Genomic DNA, 20861 nt, shown 5'->3' with positions numbered 1-20861 from the left:
GCAAGGCGAGGAGCAATGAAATGTGTAGACAACAGTTAGGAAGTGCTTCTTAATCGGAATGCAGCGAATCTCTCTCTCTCTCCCCCCCCCACCCCCACTTGTGTAGAGCTGTTTGGTAAAGCAGGAATATGAAATGTACTGCTATTTTGGAAGCATTAGCTGCTTTAGGTTTTCTCACTCCCTGCAGGACTATCCATGTAAATTAGTTTTGCATCCTGTCAAATCAGTAATTGCTTTGCTCATTGGGCCCTCGCAGTAAAATGGTGTTTGTTCAGGTCAGCAGAACTGGTGACATAACTCTCGCCTTTGCAAGCAGCAGGGAAAGAAAGCAAACAAATCATCTCGTTTGGGTTTGAGCATTCAAAAACTTGGTGTCTGCCTGAGTGATGAAAGAGTATTTTCATGTGCAGGCACGTGCACTTCTTAGCCAATGTAAATGGGAAAACATCCAACAATATGGGCCTAAGCCAGGCAGTGATGGCTATTGTCCATTGGGGCTGGTATGGCGGAAAGGAGGCCAACAGTAGGGGGAGCCAGAGCAAATGACAGGCAGAGGCAACTCATTCTAGTTTTGCCTCCATTCTCTTTTTTTTAAAAAAAAGTTTTTATTTGATTTTACAAATTCTTTCACACAGATGTTATTACAAATATTAGAATTGCACAAGGTTGTTCTGAATCCCGAAACTTCCCCCCTCCCCTTTGTGGGTTCTTTGAATCACTTTTTTAACTGCATGTTGTAAGTCCATCTATTTTACCATCCTCCATTATATCCAAAGTGTATGTGTCATTGCAATAATTATTTAAAGTCTGCCAAAGAGTTCAAGTGGGACGCGGGTGGCACTGTGGGTTAAACCACAGAGCCTAGGACTTGCCGATCAGAAGGTCAGTGGTTCGAATCCCCGTGATGCGGTGACCTCCCGTTGCTCGGTCCCTGCTCCTGCCAACCTACCAGTTTGAAAGCACATCAAAGTGCAAGTAGATAAATAGGTACCACTCCAGCGAGGAAGGTAAATGGCATTTCTGTGTGCTGCTCTGGTTCGTCAGAAGTGGCTTAGTTATGCTGGCCACATGACCCGGAAGCTGTACGCCGGCTCCCTTGGCCAATAATCAAGATGAGCGCTGCAACCCCAGAGTCGGTCACAACTGGACCTAATGGTCAGGGGTCCCTTTACCTTTTAAAGAGTTCAAGTGGTCTTTCAATATATATTTGCCCCATTCTTTGTTGAAGTTTTGATCCTCCTGATTTCTGATTTTCCTGGTTAATCTTGCCAATTCTGCATAGTCCAATAGTTTCACCTCCCAGTCCGCCCTAGTAAGTATCTTGTCGTCTTTCCAGCTGTGGGCAAGAAGCATCCTTGCTGCTGTTGTAGCGTACAGAAACAGTCTTTTCAGTTCCTTCGGTATCTCTGCACCTACAATTCCTAACCAAAAGGCTTCTGGTTTTTTAACAAAGGTTATTTTAAACATTTTTTTTTGGGGGGGGGGGAGAAATGTAGTTTTGTCTCCATTCTCTGCCCTGCGGAATTCTGCAAGGGGCAGCACTGAGACTAAGCAGAAGTAAAAGTAAAGGTAAAGGGACCCCTGACCATTAGGTCCAGTTGTGACTGACTCTGGGGTTGCGGCACTCATCTCGCTTTATTGGCCAAGGGAGTCAGCATACAGCTTCCGGGTCATGAGGCCAGCAAGACTAAGCCGCTTCTGGCAAACCAGAGCAGCACACGGAAACGCCGTTTACCTTCCTGCCGGAGTGGTACCTATTTATCTACTTGCACTTTGACGTGCTTTCGAACTGCTAGGTTGGCAGGAGCAGGGACCAAGCAACGGGAACTCACCCCGTTGCGGGGATTCGAACCGCCGACCTTCTGATCGGCAAGTCCTAGGCTCTGTGGTTTAACCCACAGCACCACCTGCATCCCTAAGCAGAAGTACCACGCCTTAAACTGGTTGTAAGTAAGAAAGCAGGCAGGTGGGGAGCAGCTGAAGGCCAGTTGTGGTTGGTGGGGAAATACTCCAATTGCTCAAAGGGGTCAGCCGCTACTAACATTGGGTGAAATAATTGCAATGTTCCTCTCTCACCTCAGTGACAAATTACTCTTCAAGCATAGGCTCCCCAGTGACAACCGTTGTGAAATTAGCACAATCCTTCGGGAAGTTCTCCTGCATGTGTCTCATTAAAGTGCCACAAAAGAACACAGTAGCCGCATGTTGTCAAACAGAGCACGGATCAAGTTTTGTTTTCCCAGCAGGTTGGGAGGTGGTTAGAATTTTAACATAAGCATACATAAAGCAAAAGGCAGCTCTTTGTATATATGCATGTATTTCTCAGGTTTTCTTCAACTATAGATACCATTGAGCATTGAAAGAAAACCAATTGGGCAGCGGAACCGCATGGTTCCAGATGGTAAACTGTCACTTTATGTTAGACCATTGGTAGGCAAACTAAGGCCTGGGGGCCGGATCTGGCCCAATCGCCTTCTAAATCCAGCCTGCAGACGGTCCGAGAATCAGCATGTTTTGACATGAGTAGAATGTATTCTTTAATTAAAATGCATCTCTGGGCTTTTTGTGGGGCCTGCCTGGTGTTTTTACATGAGCAGAATGTGTTCTTTTATTTAAAATGCATCTCTGGGTTATTTGTGGGGCATAGGAATTGGTTCATTTTTCCCCCTTCAAAATATAGTCCCTTCCCCGCCCCCAAGGTCTGAGGGACAGTGGACTGGCCCCCTGCTGAAAAAGTTTGCTGCCCCCTGTCAGTTAGACTGTGTATGGAAAACTATTCAAGAAATGTTTCCCCTAGCACCCAAGTTTTATGAAAAAGGAAGGCATGAAAGGATTTTAAATGGGCCACAATAACCATGTTAGATTATTTGCTAGTCCACCCTGCAATAATCCATATAACAGCAATTCATAGAGCTGGACTTGCAGATCCTCTGTCAGAGCAAACATGAGTGTTAACAGCATGAATAATGTTAAGGAACTCACAGTTTGTTATGGCTCTCTCTGTGGCATCTGCTGTTATTTTTGCCTAGCTGAAGATAGTGGAAGGGTGAAATAGAATTCGTATTAAATTACAGTTAACATTCCACATTCTGTATTTGTAAGGCAAAACATAATCCACAATCCTATTTGCTTTGGAGGTGCCAACTCAGTTCCTACCCACTTGCTAGAGCCAATTTGTATTTAATATATTTTTTTCATGATTTTGGACAGTTGCGTAAGCCACCGTTTGAGAAATGAGACGCTGAAGTCAATACAGGAACTGATAAATCATTTGTTTTTGGATCTGAGAGGATTAACTCTGAAACATTTCCAGAAACTTTTTCTTACTTGGGATATTGGAAAATTGTGGCACTTTTGTGGAGCTCATATTTTTTTATGATCTAAACCAGAGTAATGTTGAAGCACAATGGATAATTGTGCCCAAGCCCACAAAACAAAAAAATCCAGATTTTGACTGCAACCTTTGTGTGAGATGAGTTCTGTGATACTTAATCTCTCTTTGATGATCTCCCATATCCCATAAGAGTAGTAGGAGACATTACCCAAGCCATTCAACAACAACAACAACAACAACAATTTATTATTTATACCCCACCCATCTGGCTGGGTTTCCCCAGCCCCTTAGGGCAGCTTCTAGCAAAATACTAAAAATGATAAAATGTCAGACATTGAAAAGTTCCCTGAACATCCTTCAGATGTTTTCTAAAAATTGTGTAATCCTTTATCTCCCTGACATCGGATGGGAGATAAGCTTTTTCATATCCTCCCTAATAAGTTCAAACTGAACCACCTCCTGAAATCTCAACACAGTAGTTTGTTTTCAAAAGAGCACAACCTATGACAACCTCTAAGGTTCTCAATGTTATAGAACTTGAGAGATAGATTTGTATGTCTGGCTTTTCAGGAGGTTTTCTATTTATTTATTTGCAGCATTTTATCCCGCCTCTCTATAAAAGGCAGTTTACAATCAACAGCATAAATCAGTGTAGCTTTAATCTATAAAATAATCATAAAACAGCAATAAACAATGAAAGTACACGGTGAAGCATGCTTACTGTGGTGGGCAATCACCATTGGTTCATTGCCTCGCGGAGTCAATAAACAAGGCATTGAGGCAAAACTTCAAGCTTTATTCTTGGCCAAGAATTGTGTCCTTCCAACCTCACAGTTCAGGCAGAAGACACCAAACATACCCATCTATTTCACAAATAGGTAACAAGATACAAATGTAACTATTCACACATGACAATGTTTTCCATATGACACTCGTTTACAGATTGCACTCTTTCTTTTCACTTTATGGCAACTTTGCTATACTGTGATCATTGTTTTTCCACAACATTTCTAAGTTACTATGAATACAGCCAGCAAAACAAGTGTTCAGTTTGGATTTATGAAGAGCATTAACAAATATACATTAAAAAGCTTTGTTCTAAACTTTGATGGTCTTGGGGGTGGGCGGTGAGGAAGCGAAGAAGGCATGCACTCCAAAACACAAATTTAAACGACCAAAATACAATCAAATATATACAGTATATTTTCGGTTAACTTTTTTCTCAAGTCCATCTTTCTTTATTCCTTTATTTAGCCTTCCGACTTGGCATTGAAGCAGTCACTGCTTCTTCATTATAAATCAGGGAAACCAGAGTAGCAAAATTGATTGTTGCTATTATTGATTGTTGCTAAATTGAACTGCTATTATGACAGCTAAGCATTGCTATTTCCTTCTTGTTTTTCTTTCTCTCCCCAAAACACATCTGCAGGTACTTCATAGACTGGAAGAATGATGTGGACAGCTACTTTACTATAGATGAAATGGAAGGAACTATTGCCACAAATGAATTGCTGGACAGAGAGACCACTGCACAGTACAATTTTTCCATAATTGCCAGTAAAGTTAGTAAGTATGTCAGGAAAAGACTCATCCAATATTCTCTTTCCTACATGGTTTGTTCATTTTATGCAAAGTCACATTTGGCACATTTGGGGGTGGGAAGGTAAAAAATATATTTATTTCATGCCGTTCATGCAGTAATATTTTTGTGTCTCTGCTGTCTGTCAGTGTTTCAGCCTTCCAACTCCATACTTCTATGATTCTATGAAATGACTTCCTAAGAGTCGTTAAAGGATTTATAGTTCTTGATTGGGCACTCTGGGCATGCTTTCGCAAAACCAATTGATCACAATTAAAGGTAAAGGGACCCCTGACCATTAGGTCCAGTTGTGACCGACTCTGGGGTTGCGGCGCTCATCTCGCTTTATTGGCCGAGAGAGCCGGCGTACAGCTTCCAGGTCATGTGGCCAGCATGACTAAGCCACTTCTGGTGAACCAGAGCAGCCCATGGAAACACCGTTTACCTTCCCGCCGGAGCGGTACCTATTTATCTACTTGCACTGATGTGTTTCAAACTGCTAGGTTGGCAGGAGCAGGGACCGAGCAACAATTAGATGTTGCTAAAAGCAGTGGAATGGAACCTCATCATGACTTGGTCAGTCAGTCAAGGGGACTTGGTTACAATGAGCTTATACTGGACCTCTCAATACTGTAAACATATTTAATTATATGAAAATCTTGCTAGTTCAAGAACTTCAGTGGATGTCCTGCTTTAATTATCCCAGTGATCCAGAACATTTTTTTCCTAAAACTATATCTCATGTTCTCTCTTCTTGCTCTGCTTTCTTCTTCATCAGATGGTCAATAATGCAGAATGACATGATTCCCCCTCCCCTCTCTGACCTTTTATCGTGATCTTGATGTTGTACCTGATGAGTAAGTTGTGTGTGTTTAAAAAATAAATAGTGATCTTCAAATATCTGAAGGGTTATCACATTGAAGATGGAGCATACCTGTTTGCTCTTGCTCCAAAGGCCAGAACCGAAACCAGTGGGTAGAAATGACAGCGAAGGAGATTTCAGCTAAATATTTGGAGAAACCTCCTAACAGTATGAAGGGACGCGGGTGGTGCTGTGGGTTAAACCACAGAGCCTAGGACTTGCCGATCAGAAAGTCTGCGGTTCGAATCCCCGTGACGGGGTGAGCTCCTGTTGCTTGGTCCCAGCTCCTGCCAACCTAGCAGTTCGAAAGCACATCAAAGTGCAAGTAGATAAATAGGTACCACTCCGGCGGGAAGGTAAACGGCTTTTCCGTGCACTGCTCTGGTTCACCAGAAGCGGCTTAGTCATGCTGGCCATATGACCCGGAAGCTGTACTCCGGCTCCCTCGGCCAATAAAGCGAGATGAGCGCCACAACCCCAGAGTCATCCGTAACTGGACCTAATGGTCAGGGGTCCCTTTACCTTGACCTTGACCTTTACCTAACAGTATGAGCCATTTGATAGTTGAGGAGTGGCCTCCCTCCTTCAATGGAGGTCTTTAGGCAAAGGCTGTAGTTGTATCCTGCACAGCAGATCCTGTCCTGAGCAAGAAGTTTCTCCGTTATTTCCCATCATGGCCTGTTACGTCAGTTTGAACACTTATCTCCAAATATGGAAAAATGTCAAGATTGCCCTCCCATTTGTAGTTATAAATAAAGCCCGCCATCTGGACTCCCGTCAACTCTCAGAAACTACAAATGAAATTGGACTTTGCCACTTTCCGTGGAGACTCAGATGAAGGTCAAGAGCAGGTGTCTACAGGATCAGCTGTGCCTGTCTCATCCCCAGAGCACTCTTGACAGTTGTTTCCTGAAAAGCATCTGTGGCTCTTTGAGATGGAGCATTATTTAGAACCAATGGTGATGCAAGGCTGATGCTTATCTCGCTGCTCTCTCAAAGCAAATAATCTTTACTAGGAGTGATTTGAAATTCTGTCGAGTCTCAAGAGATCAAGTTGGCTTTTTGCTACCAGAATAGATGCTGTGCAGCTTACGCTGATAAAGACAATGATGGGGAATATGTAAGAGAAATGAAGTGACAGATGAATGATTAGTTTTTCTTAGCAAGGCTGGCTGGCTGACTTTGGGCCATATAATACCAGATCAGAACACTCTGTCTAAAAAAGGCAAACTATAAAATAGTTTCCAGGGTTGGAAATTCTGTTTTGTTCTTTTTACCAAGTTCTTCCATTCAAAGCTATATTTATTTTTCCGTCATGACCTGGGTTTAGTTCTCTTGGAGGTGGTGAACCTGTGTCAAAATCTCCACCCTGTAGCATGCTGAATGTCAAAGAGGCATAATCTAGCTGAGCTTTCCACCTGGCATGCCAAATTTCTGTGCTAAGGGATTTATTATTACAGTGGTACCTCAGGTTAAGTACTTAATTCGTTCCAGAGGTCTGGACTTTACCTGAAACTGTTCTTAACCTGAAGCACCACTTTAGCTAATGGGGCCTCCTGCTGCCGCTGCGCCGCTGGAGCACGATTTCTGTTCTCATCCTGAAGCAAAGTTCTTAACCTGAGGTAATATTTCTGGGTTAGTGGAGTCTGTAACCTGAAGCGTATGTAACCCGAGGTACCACTGTATTATTATTATTATTTATTTGTATAGAGGAGCAAAGGCTCAGCACATAGGCGTTATCCTCAACAATGAGGTGGGAGAAGGAGTCTTGAGCAGAAGCCCATCTCCCTTTGTGGGAAGGTGTAGATGACCCCAGTCATCTGCACAATCCCGTGACCCAGAAAAGTGCTGGCTAGTTAGGGCCTATGTAGATGTAGTTGCACATAGGGTTGGATTACAACTGTTAGTAATAAATAGCTCCCAGTTAAACCAGTGGGATTTAACTTGGGCTGCAAACCTAAATGCGTCCATACAGAAGTAAGTCCCATGGAATAAAATGGGGCTTTCTCACAGGAAACTGAGTTTAGGATTGCAGTCTTAGTCATGGCTAACTTTTCACACTGATGTCTATGACGCGCAGCGTAAATTAATAATGCAGATTCTTCTTCAGTAAAAGAATAAAAAGCTTTACTGAGTTAAAGTAAACTTGTTTGCAAATAACAGCATAATGAACAGAAGATTAAACTAGCTTCAGAGCATACACAGGGTTACACAGAGTCTCCATTGAGCACAGGCTTCACAGGACACAGGCTCCACCACACACACAGTAGCTGACTGACACACACTGTGTCAGACCCTGAGTTTGCCTGCAAGCAGATACAATACTTATACAGAGAATGAGTCACAGTGACTCAGCATGCTAAACGGTTCTGCAGCTTTTCAGCATTTCACAACATTTCTAGACTCCTTTACGGCTTCTGCTCTCAAATACCTTTATCCCATGACAGTCCATGGGGCATAAACTCAGATAATTTGCAGCAGCATCCTAACTTCCCCTGGCCAACAGGACTTTATGGAGTGACAGGACCACCAATGCAGCCATAGCAGGGAGGGCAGAAGATGAGGCAGGATGATGAGGTCTCAGTGCCATCACATGACAGCAGTGAGGCCAGCTTGGGATCCAGTGAATCCCATGATGGCAGCCCTACTCCTTCTTGCCTTCAGAATGTCCCCCATTTCAGGACCTTTCCACTGGCTCCTGCCCACCCACACGTTTGAAAGGCAGAAGGGGGGAGGTTCAAGTGCTGTAATCCTTGTATCACTCTGGCATGAGGCTGGCTTAGCTGTGAGATCTGGGCAGAAAGATGCCTTGGCTCATCTCACACACCCTCCAGTATAAGAGGCATTTGGATTGCCCTGCTATGTTTGGATTTAACCTATAGATTCCAGGTGATGTGGAGTTAATGCAAAGGGAAATGGGGATATACGTGCAAGAGAGCACATTTGTAACTACCATGGTACCTCGAGTTACAAACACTTTGGGTTACAGACTCCGCTAACCCGGAAGTATTACCTCGGGTTAAGAACTTTACCTCAGGATGAGAACAGAAATCGGGCGGGGGCGGCAGCAGGAGGCCCCATTAACTAAAGTGGTACCTCAGATTAAGAACGGTTTCAGATTAAGAACGGACCTCCAGAACGAATTAAGTTCGTAACCAGATGTACCACTGTATTGTGTTGTAACTAAGTATTGTAACTCTTTTCCCACATCCTACTTATGGCACTGCCAGTTTTAGCCCATAAAGGGGAAGTGCTAAATGTTTCTATATAAGCATGCTTATATTATATAGTTTGGTCCTCTGCCCCAACTTCGTATGACTGTTAGGTGCAACCCCTCTTGAGTGAGCCATTTGCCAGACCAATATGAAAGGCCATGTTAAGATATATCGGTAATTACGCCTTTCACTGCCTTATGTGAATATATAATGTTGCTTCAGATGTCGTAAGTATTCCATACCTAATTTCTTTTTATTTATTTTTCTTAACAGGCAATCCACTATTAACCAGCAAGGTCAACGTCATCATAAATGTCCTAGATGTCAATGAATTTCCTCCTGAAATTGCAGTGCCCTATGAGTCCTATGTGTGTGAAAATGCAAGGCCAGGACAGGTATCTCTCTCCTTTTTAATGTTACCTGTGGATGTAATCATGAGGAATGATTATAATCACGTGCAGTGATTATACAACAACAAAAGCAACTTAACGATAACTATTGGTCTTGTACGTTTTGAGTATTTGATGTATTTTATTTACTTATATATTGAATGCAGTTCTAAAGAGAGAGGGCTGCATTGAAAACAACTCAGAATAAAAATAATACTTATCTGAGCAATGCTTGCAGCAAGCCTGAAAAGTGAGCCAGTATTCTCCTATCCCCGTGTTGTATATTGGGAGCTAAAGCTGGGGAAACATTCTCTGCCAAAAGCTACATAGCAAGTTTGTGGCTGGGATGCTATTTTAACCAGGAACTTTCTAGTTTTTAGTGAATCCCATTAGTCACAGTCTTAAAACTGCATTTATTGGATCAGGCAGACATACCCTGCGACCCACCAAGCCAAGCACAGACCACAAACTACGTTGTGGCCTATTAAAGGCTTGAAAAACCACCTCTTATAGCTCCCTGCCTGGGACTGCCAGAAACAGGGTGTATGTTCAGCACCTGGCAGACTTCAATGTATAGACAGCAGGCTGAATAGACAGCAGGGTGAATAGTCATTCAGGCTTGTATTTGATAACTGCATTTCTTGTACGGTGGACACCTTAAAAGATAGTGTATTGACTGTTCTGCAAATTAACTGTGACTCTCCAAAAGATGTATTCAGCCACCATATATAGATGGCCCCCAGGGATCCACTGAAGTTAGGCAGTATAATCACAAGTTCCCCTTGCCTGGGAACAAAACTCATAAAAGACAGCAATTTCCTTGCCAGGATGAGCAAAACGTTAGCAGACTGAAAAATAAAATATACGGCCGGTGTAAATTCTGCTAACCCTGCTTCTCATTCCCACCCCCACCGGTCATTAAGTTTTCCCAAACCCTACTTTTCTTGAGGTGCTGCTCAATGGCAATAAACATAAGAATATCTGCAGTGTTGTATTCTACCATATATAGTCCTGTTTATAAGCCTTGCAGAATCAAATGGAGAGTTCCAAGACTCCGGGCACTTTAAAAAAAACAAAAAAAACCCACCATCATTCAACACTATTGCCCAGAGGAGATGGAATTTGCAGCCTCAACAATTCTGTTACTTGAATTACTACACCTATGGAGCAAAAAAACATTTCCTCAATCTCCTCAGTATAGATAATAACTGCCCATGGCAACTGCTTAAAGAGCCCCTTCCACAGTGTTTGCTTCTGTGTGGCATGTAATAAATTCATAAAAGTGGTGCTGAAATTGTCTGAAATGACCAAAGTGTCAGCAGTTGTAGGAGAATGCTTGCAACCATCTGCATATGAGCTGGTCCAAGTGCAGGGATAAGGAGGAGATTGGTGTCATGTGGCAGAGTGAGCTAACTTGGTAGGCTGTAGGCCTTGCAGCTTAGCCTTTACTCAAGGCTGATGGCAGAGGTTGAAGTGAATGGAGGATAGTCAAACTTTGCCATGGATGGATGGATAGATAAAATATATCTAGGATGATTTGCAATGTCCAGACTCAAAACTGAGAACATATCGAAAATCTCATATTTATTCACTTTGTTCCTTATAGAGAGCACAGGTTTCTCCCTATTAACATTTAGGGATTTCTTCTGCATTTCATTTCAGACAGATCACGCTAACATACACCATCCTCAGCAGCATCCTGTGAAGTTTCTCTCAGCAGCTATTCTTCTCTCTCTCTCTCTCTCTCTCACACACACACACACACACACGGAGAGAGCAGAAAGCAGTTAAAAATGACAGTTACTTGAGTAACAGTCACAACAGAATGGAATGCCTCTCTCATATGACTCACAGTCAGCCAATCACATGAGAGAGCTATTGCTAAAGAACTCCATGCAATTTAACATAAGCAAACATTCTCATTTCAGGACATTAAACCATTATCCTTAACAGTGCTAACATCATGCCCCCTGTCTATTTTACCTTCAGGGATTGCTTCTGCTCACAGGAAAAGACCGGCTCAGATTACTGTCAGGGCAAACAATTGCACTTTTTCTTCTATTTTTGTTTGCACAATTTCTTTCCCACCCTTTATCATAAATGACCTCAGGGTGGGTAACAACAATTTAAAATACAGTCGTACCTCGGTTCTCAAACTTAATCCATTCCTGGAGTCTGCTTGACTCCTGAAACTGTTCGAAAACCAAGGCACAATTTCCGATTGGCTACAGGAGCTTCCTGCAGTTGGGCGAAGCCGCATCGGATGTTCAGCTTCTGAAAAACGTTCACAAACTGAAATACTTACTTCCGGGTTTGTGGCATTCGGGAGCCAAAACCAAGGTGTTTGAGAACCAGGGTATGACTGTACAAGCAATCAAGAAAGAACAATATCTTTCACATGCCAATAGTTTGCCATCCACTGAGGAAAAAGGTGAAAACCTCTCAACCAAGGGGCAGCTGTGACTGAGAGAAAAAATCATTCCTAGTCATGTAAACCAGTGGCCACCTGATGCCTCAGTGGAAGACTCTTAAAACTGAGGGAGGGAGGGGGGGCTGGGAAATCCTACTATAAGGGAAGGAATGCTGCAATGGTGGGCAACATTGATTTTTAAGAGGTCAGCTGCCATGCCCCTGAGGGGCCCAGTGAGATCCTGAGCTGGATTGGTCCCTCCCCTGGTCATAGCTGCCCAGCAAGTCGACCCCAGCCTGGTGATGCACTGAACCATAAGGACATGAATATTCCAGAACACCTCAGCAGCTGAACCAACTGACAGTCAAATGAAGTCAGAATTGTTTCAGAAAATAGCTACAGAGGGTTTGAACACTGCAGCCTATGTTAACTTTAAGCTTTACATTTTGAGTTTCTCTCTTTGGGGAGATATGTTAGTGAAACCCTTCTTTTTTCTGAAAACCTGTGTTTCAGTTTGGTGCATTATGTCGAAATTAACGTACTACAACATGCTAATCAACTTAAGACATTTCCTTTCACACAGAAATGTGTGCTGAAGTTTCTATTCCATTGTGGTTTTAGGTAATTCAGATTGTTGGTGCAGCAGACAAGGATTTGTCACCTGCTGGACAAAGATTCTCCTTTCGACTCTCTCCTGAGGTGTCTACAAAGCCAAATTTCACAGTCCACGATTTCAGAAGTAAGTTTCTATTTTGGATGATGATGATAACAATTGTTTTGTTCAGTTATTCTGGTGGCTACAGCCTTCTATTTATATGTGAGACAGTGAGCTGCTTCAATATGCAATTGTTTTCCAGATATCACACAAGGGAGATGAAAACAGTGCTTTACAGACAAAGGAGTGTTGGGGGTCTACTAGACAAAAAAGGTGCTCGAGTTCCATCAGTTTGACCATCATGGTGAAAGACTCCAAAGCAAGGGAGAAAGGGGAGGAGAAAAATAGGTTTGGAGTAACTGAAGGATAACTGCTCAGAAATAGGCACCATCTGTACTATGCTTTGTAGCATAGTCTTAGCATAGGATGACTCTAGTTGGGTGTGTAACATTTATTAAATATATCAAGAGCCACGGTGGACACAGAGGAAGATAGTTGAGTCCTGCAGATTCATATTGATTCTTTATGTGATTCCATAATCTAAGGTATATTTAATCCTTAAAACTAAAGTAATTTATTTCCTCAAAATTACTGGCACCTACCAGAAAGGTGCACACTTAATGACAACACTTCTTCACACAAAAGGGAATGTGGTCCATATCTTACCTGTGCATCTTGTGACATTCTTGGACAAATAATTCTCACCAACTATGTCTTTACAGACAGATGAATCCATCTTTTTCCACCAGCCATTGCCCCTTTCACACATTTTCATTATGTTTTGTTCTGTATCTATCTGCATTTTAAAAAAAAACAAAAACAACTGCATGAAAATTTGCATTTTGATGTAAAAATATACATCTCTAATTGTATTCTCCCTGAAACTATGCATTTCTAAGGTACAGCTCAGGCTATTTCATATCAAAACTCACAAAGCCCTATTGGGCCTGCCACATCCTTGGTGATGTTGGATGTCTTAAACATCTGAATAGACAAACTTACATGACTGGTGGGCTGTGCGTGCCTTGCTGGGTGACAGGTTGTACAGGGTTACAAGAGAGCAGATGCCACTGGATTCCATCTCATATCAGCCCCAGCAACCATGACCAATTGCCAGGAATGATGAGAGTTGGAGTCCAGCACCACCTAGAACACACCATGCTGGATACTCCTGCTATAGAGTACCAGAGTCTGCTGGACCCAACCCTTCAAAACGGCCTCGGACATTAGCTTCCTGCCCTGCCCAGTTTGTTTCTGCTTCAAATCCACCAGAGAGACAGAATAGTGAGCTGAGCGACATAAGGAAAAGCTGTTACCCATTATGTACTTTAGTGATGCTATAAATATAAAATGCTAGACATATATTTCACTTGTGGTTTCAATGGTGGTGCAAATCTGGCAATTACTTTGCACCGTGCCACCAATCAACCCTCCGATTATATCACATCTGTGAAGAATAAAGCTAGACTGTAGGGTGGTGAAAAGTACAGAGCTTGTCTCCCCTGCGTTCAGTCTGAATTGGACTCATACATTCTAGCCGAGTCCTTACCAACTTTGTGCCTACTAAAGAATTAGATGGTAGCTATGATAAGCTATATCAGAACTATTTTTCTAGAAAAAGAGTTGTGGGAACTCATCACAAATGCCTCCCTCATTCTCTTGCAATGGCATCCATCTGTGAGGTGGCGGAACCCAACTGAAAGGTGCCAGAATTGAGTTCCATCTTAAAAAAAAGTTCCTGAACTATACAATATGCATAACATGGCATGCGTGAGTCAACCTGAAATCTTTTTCATGCGGGACAGCCTGTGGCCCTCCGTGTGGTGCTGAACTACAACTCCCCACAACACCCAACCTTTTGCAATGCTAAATGAGGCTGATGGGAGTTGGAGTCCAAAAACATCTGGAGGGCAAAGGCTGCTGTAACGTAACTGGGCTGCAAACTGCACAAGGCCTACTTATAATGTCATAGCATCTACCCGCAGACTTTCCCCTAAAAGCAACACTTGTCTTCAGATACTCAGCAACTGATGGCTCCACTGGGATCTGAGCCTATCTACAAGGAAACAGGATCTGTCAGTTCATCTCTCAATTCTTTTGCAGCAGCATTCAAAGAGGGAAGAAAAAAACATCCAGTATAGAGAGACATGTAATGTTGTGGGAGATGCTGTGAACTAGCGAGTGTTGGAGAGATAATAAGGCAGGAGAGAGAGCACCGCAGGCAATCCCAATCAGACCTGCCAGCAAATTGGTTTCTAATCTCACTCCCTGCTTAATCCTTTTAATCTTTACATCAGTTTTCTCCCTCACTGGGTTTCTTTGATTCAGGGGAAAGGCGCGATAACCCAGCCCCTACCAGGGAAAGCGAGAGAAACACCACTCACAGAGGCCTGCATTCACCTTAATCAGAGATTACTGGCAAATGTTCTAATGGTATTGAGTGTCTAGTTTGATTTCTGGTGGGACTTTTCTTAATCATCTCTTCTGAGCAGGTGCTGCATCAGGGAAGGTTTCCTACCTTTCTAAGGTGCCTCCAGTGGAAATTGGCAAAGCAAGAAAGCCACATTTCCCTTCCCGCTGGAGAACTGAATGGCAATCACAGTCGTTGAAGGGCATCCAGGCAGACCTGAGGAAAAGCAAGTGATGTGGCAGAGATAGTTACCCCTAGGGTGGTTTTGGGTTTTTTTAAATACCTTTTTTGTGTGCTATGACAAGCCTGCTGTCAAACTGAGCCAGATTTATAGGAGAAGAGTCACAGTAATTACCATTTGCCCAGGGAAGAGAGGAGAGGATTCCATTACCTGGCATCTCATTTGAATGTGATGCTTTGGATAATGATGAAGCAAAGAAACTATACTGATTGTGGAACCTCAAATAGGCCATGTCTGAGTGTGAAGGTGCATGCAAGATTGACATTGAAAGCAGTAGATTGATTTCCCCTCCTCTCTCTCCCACAATGCCTAGAAATAGGGAGTGCATGATACGATGGCACCCCATTGCAATTTTTCCCACCCTCATTCCACCTTATTGACAGTGAAGAAGCTTACAACATGATTTCACACCATTTCCATTAGTTTACATTACAGGGGAAGGGAGGGAGAAAAGGGGTACTCTTGCTTTCAGTGCACATGAGCTGCAATGTCAGGCATAAGTTTCTCATTGTTCTGCATTTTTTTTCAAATCATGACACCAAGGAGAGAACAAGAACCTTATCTGTAGTGTTCTTTTGTTTCCCCCTCCAGACAACACAGCTGGAATTGTGGCCAGGAGAAGTGGGTACAGCCGCCGGCAGCAGGAGTTATATTTCCTTCCAGTTGTGATAGAAGACAGCAGCTACCCCATACAAAGCAGTACAAACACAATGACAATCCGGGTTTGCAGATGTGACTCTGATGGCACCATCCTCTCGTGCAATGTCGAGGCAATCTTCCTGCCAGTCGGACTCAGCACAGGGGCCTTGATTGCAATCCTGTTGTGCATTGTTATACTTCTAGGTGAGTACTCCTTTACAGAAAGAAGTTCCACTGCTACTACATAGTCTATTCCTCAGTGTTGTTATGAAATTCCCAAAAGGCAGCTCCTGTAAATTGCTTTTAGGGGTGGGAGTTTTCGTGAGCACAGCCATATTGCATTAGATACCATCTAGTGAAACTCGGATCCGGTGAATGGCGCGAGAGGGCCACCATGTTGGAGTTTAAATTCACCATGGACATGCTCCCATCGGTGCTGCTTGGATGGTGAGACCTGCTCCTTGAGCAGGGCCCTGCCCAGCGCCGACGGCATGGAGCGTGACAGTCTCTAGCCCTTGGCTGGGTCACGCAGGACGCAGAGTCCGGCCACAATGTCACCCACCAAATAAGGTAAGCAGACTTTTTCAAAGGAGAATTTGATGGATTCTCCAGATTCCACTGTATCCCCCAGAAATTCCCAGATGTGTAGTTAAGGTTATTCTGTTTGGGAACCACTCTGGAATAAAAGGGGGGGCAATGTACTAAATGTTGTATACAGTCATACCCTTGGTTGTCGAACTTAATCTGTTCCGGGAGTCCATTCGACTCCCTAAATGGTTTGAAAACCAAGGCACGGCTTCCTGTTGGCTACAGGAGCTTCCTGCACTCAATCGGAAGGCGTGTCAGACATTCGGCTTCCAAAAAAAGTTCGCAAACCGGAACACTTACTTCCGGGTTTGCGGCATTCAGGAGCAAAACGTCTGAGTACCAAGACATTCGACAACCAAGGTACGACTGTATACTTAAACATGAGCATTAGCAATAGAAGTTGGCAATAATTACATGAAAATCATTTGTATGGCCTTCCCTAACCTGGCGCCCTTCAGATGACCAAACTTTGGAGATGATGGGAGTGATAGTCCAACAGCACTCGGAAGACATCAGGATGAGGATGTATAGGCAATATAGCATATATGATAGAGTACGTGATATATACTCTGCAGTATATTATCTTAGGATGTACATGCCCAGTTGTCTCAGACTCAGAGACGTGAACCTCTTGATCTGAGACTTTCTGAATTCTTAAAAAAAGGATGGTATCTCTGGCTTGCCTTATGCTGGGGTGTCTTAGACTGATCAAGGTCTTATGGAGCCTAGAGGTAATGTATTCAGCACTATTTTGAATTCTGAATGGCCTGAAAATAAGACTTGGGTGGGAGGCAGTTACCGTATTTTTTGCTCTATAGGATGCACTTTTTCCCTCCTAAAAAGCAAGGGAAAATGTGTGTGCGTCCTATGGAGCGAATGCAGGGGGGAGTCAGGCGGGAAAAGCCGTCAAGAGCCGCACACAAGCTCCATGCATCTCTCGGGCTTTTCCCCAGGAGGGAGAAGGGACTGACTGGACGCATCAGTCCCTTCTCCCACCTCCTAGAAAAGCCAGCAGAAGCCGCACAGCCCCTTTAAAGAGTGTGCGGCTTCTGCGGGCTTTTGCGGGAGGTGGGGGCTCCCACCTCCCGCAAAAGCAGGGAGAAGGTCTGGGAGAAGCGCACAGGCTGCCTGCAGCCTGTCTGCTGCTCCCAGAGCTGGGGAGGGGGATCATATTTTTTTCCCTTGATTTCCCCCTCTGAAAACTAGGTGCGCCCTATGGAGCGAAAAATACGGTAGGTTCATTTGGTAATTACACCCAGTTCATGCAATGTTTAAAGGTGTCCATCTAAATAATCCTTTGCTTTGCTGCTTCCAATGCTACCTTTTTTTTACCAGTCTCTGTAACAAAGATAATTTGCATCTAGTAAGACCTCTGTCTAAAAGCTATCTTATTAACCCTCATTTTACACAGGAAACTGCTTAAATTGGTTTCTTGAACAAAAGCCCAATAAGCTCTGAATGGGGAGTCAGAATATGCCTACCTGCCCCATGGTACATGATTATTGCAGGCTTTTAGGGCCTTTGTATCCAAGGTTGCCTATTTCCTTTACAATTAAAGGATATAATTAAAGGCTAGTAAAGGGGAATAAGACATAATAGTTATCAAGCTCACACACCACATTAGCTTGGACAATTCCCTGCAATGCACTGAGGAGTTTAAAGGCAGAGAAATGACAATGAGAACCTTAACCACAGGTATTAGATTTATGTGGCAAAATGTTAGCATGGCACCATCAACTGTGAATGGGTACATCTGTGTTTGTGTGTTAAGTGGAGCTGTTATAATCATTGTTGCAAAGCACTTACAGATGTGTGGGTTGTAGTTTTAGGGTTTTGTTATTTTTTTTTTACAATCCAACAGCATATACATTTTGTTAAATAAACATAATACAAAATAATCAAAATCTGTAAACTGCAGCTAGGGTTGCACTCAGTGCAATCAATATCGAATGTAAGGATCACAATGCTTTCTAAAAAAAATAAAGTGGCTTCTTTAAACAATAAATGCACAGGCTTCCATTCTGTTAAAAACAGAAAAATAAATCCGATCTTTCCCCCATTTCATGGCTGTCAGGAAAGCAGAAAATCCATGTGCTCCATTTGCAGTTGACGATGCCAGGCTTGCATTTTGCCATTTCAACTCAGGTCCTGTTTATACCTGAGATCAAAAAGTAATTTGTGAGTCACCCCTGACAGTTCCTAGATATTAGAAGGTGATGCAGTATTTTATTGGAAGGAAGCCGGACTCCTTCCGCTCTTAATTTACCATTCTCTTCTTGTCTTAGTCATCGTGGTGCTGTACGTGGCGCTGAGGCGGCAGAAGAAAAAAGACACTCTCATGACCTCTAAAGAAGACATCCGAGACAACGTCATCCATTACGATGATGAAGGAGGTGGCGAGGAGGACACTCAGGCTTTCGACATCGGGGCCCTGAGGAATCCAAAAGCAATTGAGGATAACAAAATACGCAGGGATATAAAGCCAGATGCTCTCTGCTTACCTCGCTCAAGACCACCCGCAGAGGACAACACAAATATCAGAGATTTCATAAATCAAAGGCTGAGAGAAAATGACGGCGATCCCTCAGCACCCCCTTATGACTCACTAGCGACATACGCTTATGAAGGAAATGGATCTGTGGCTGAGTCTCTTAGCTCTATAGATTCGCTTGCAACCGAGGCAGATCAAGATTATGACTATTTGAGTGACTGGGGACCACGTTTTAAAGTCTTAGCAGACATGTTTGGAGAAGAAGAAAGTTATAATCCGGATAAAGTCACTTAGCTGGGGGCAGGGAGGGGGGAAGAAATGTAAACCTACAACAAATTTTAAAATAAACAAGCTTTATAGGAAAGGATTCCTTTGATTATAAGAGACAGCAGCTGTCCCAGTGAGCTCCTATATTTATCATACCGTCAATCTTGGTTTACCTGTTTGTCAAGGGAAGGAGCATCCTTGACAATCTGTTTCCTTTCTTGGTGGATTTTGTTTTTTATTATTACTTTGGAATCACACTGAGACAACCTCAGGCCTATTAGCTACAATTTACCGATACAACACAGAAAGAAGGATAGCTTTCCGGCATGGTGGTGGAAGAGTGGTAGATTTTTCTTAATTCCACTGAAGTGCCTATTGAAACTCTTACTATTTAAAGTGGAAGTGACTGCAGCAAATGGCGCTAAGGGAAACTGACATAAAGAGGACATTAACTTTTATGTCGAGAAGCAATAGCCGCACGCTGACTTCTGGTTCTTTTAAAACAAAAAGTGTAGAACAGTGGCTGGATTCTGTCTGTCCAGCGATTGCAACTCGGTGGAGATTGTGTTCTGTTTGGTTTTGTTTTTTAACCAAGGAAGCAAGTTGTCTGCCAGGACATCACATTTCTTATGCCTACACGTCACAAGGGAAAGTTTTAAAAAGCTGTTATTCCAATTCAAGTTGTAAAGCCCACAGTCTTTAACTGAAGTCAATGAATATTTAAAATGTTCATCAAAATGTTACACTTTTTCAAGAATTAAAAAAAAGAGAGAGAGAAGTGATGGAAGTATACATTTCTTATTTGGATGATATAGTCCTTGCAGAATGCTCTTCATATTCAGAGAAAGGCTACTGGTGTTTTTGGAGGGTTTAGTCAGATGGAGGGGATTATTTGGGTATCCCTTTTGCTGTGTATAGCTAAGGTGGTATATGTAAATAATATCACTGCTTGTCTGCAGCAGAGATGCCAACCGCTCATAGGGTGTTTTGTTTTTTAATTGATTGTCCGTATTTCCAAAGCTCTGTCTATAAGAAGTAACAAAACCTGTTATGGACAGAGTATATCTTACTGCCTTCCATTTGAGAAAAATGCATTTGTAAAATTGTGTATGGATAATAAGAGACTTCAAAAACCATGAAGACTTATTTCCCAATTTGCTGTATAATAATCTTAATTATTAGACAGTGAATTGGGAAACAGTTTTCATGAGATGCTTGCCCACTGGTCATAACCAGTCTTGCCCTCATTCTGCCCCACTGGTGCAATGAATGGCTGGATTGCCTATAAATTGCCAAATTAAAACTTGGCAACTCTGTTCTGCAGGTACAGTAAAGCCTTTACATAATCCACTAGTTATCCAGAATTCTTTTGTATACACATTCATTCTATGTCCCCAATAGAGCCTGCCATGTGCTGTAGTCTCCTGCATTAATCCACCAGGGATGGTGTGGGTTATTTCTGGCGGCATTTCACCATCAGAAATTCACCATTTGGCATGCTTTTAAACACCAATGTCCCATCTATCTAAATAGATCTGCATGCACACCTTGTCATATACACACCAGAGTGTAGGTATAGGTCTTTTCCACACTTAACCCTTTCCCCTTCACTTTCCAGGCAGAGGTCTGCAGTTTAATACTCTGTGTCCAAGCACATTTCCTGCTTTTACATCCAGAGCTTGTCCCGCTTCTAAAAGCCAAATAGGAGCAAAGGTCAATTCAGGTTTTCCATGGATTGATGTTGTCTCTGACTGAGCTTTAAAGAACAGGTTTTCACAGGG

General features: G+C 42.9%; 1 protein-coding gene and 1 long non-coding RNA gene across 11 annotated transcripts in view; one reads left to right on the top strand and one right to left on the bottom strand.

Annotated features, from left to right (window-relative positions):
• CDH12 (cadherin 12) overlaps positions 1 to 19858 on the top strand; it is a 661518-nt gene extending 641660 nt beyond the window's left edge. For 7 of the 10 annotated variants that reach the window (XM_083623820.1, XM_083623822.1, XM_083623823.1 and 4 more), the window contains 5 exons: positions 4764 to 4900; positions 9264 to 9385; positions 12411 to 12528; positions 15687 to 15938; positions 18608 to 19858. In XM_083623820.1, coding sequence (XP_083479946.1) covers positions 4764 to 4900; positions 9264 to 9385; positions 12411 to 12528; positions 15687 to 15938; positions 18608 to 19107 — 1129 coding nt within the window. In that variant the 3' untranslated portion in view covers positions 19108 to 19858. The other 3 variants (XM_083623829.1, XM_083623828.1, XM_083623821.1) reach the window with 3 other exon arrangements.
• On the bottom strand, positions 703 to 4275 carry LOC310767261. The gene is made up of 4 exons (XR_014550810.1): positions 4072 to 4275; positions 2983 to 3029; positions 1173 to 1361; positions 703 to 807 (listed from the first exon to the last, which is right to left on the bottom strand). It is a non-coding gene; the product is annotated as an uncharacterized lncRNA (long non-coding RNA).
• Positions 19859 to 20861: the final 1003 nt, after the last annotated feature.

This window comes from Podarcis filfolensis (genome assembly GCF_964270895.1).
Source record: "Podarcis filfolensis genome assembly, chromosome: 7".
Classification (NCBI taxonomy): Eukaryota; Metazoa; Chordata; class Lepidosauria; order Squamata; family Lacertidae; genus Podarcis; species Podarcis filfolensis.
The sequence above is the reverse complement of the archived record's forward strand: the minus strand, read 5'-3'. Positions and strand labels throughout refer to the sequence as shown.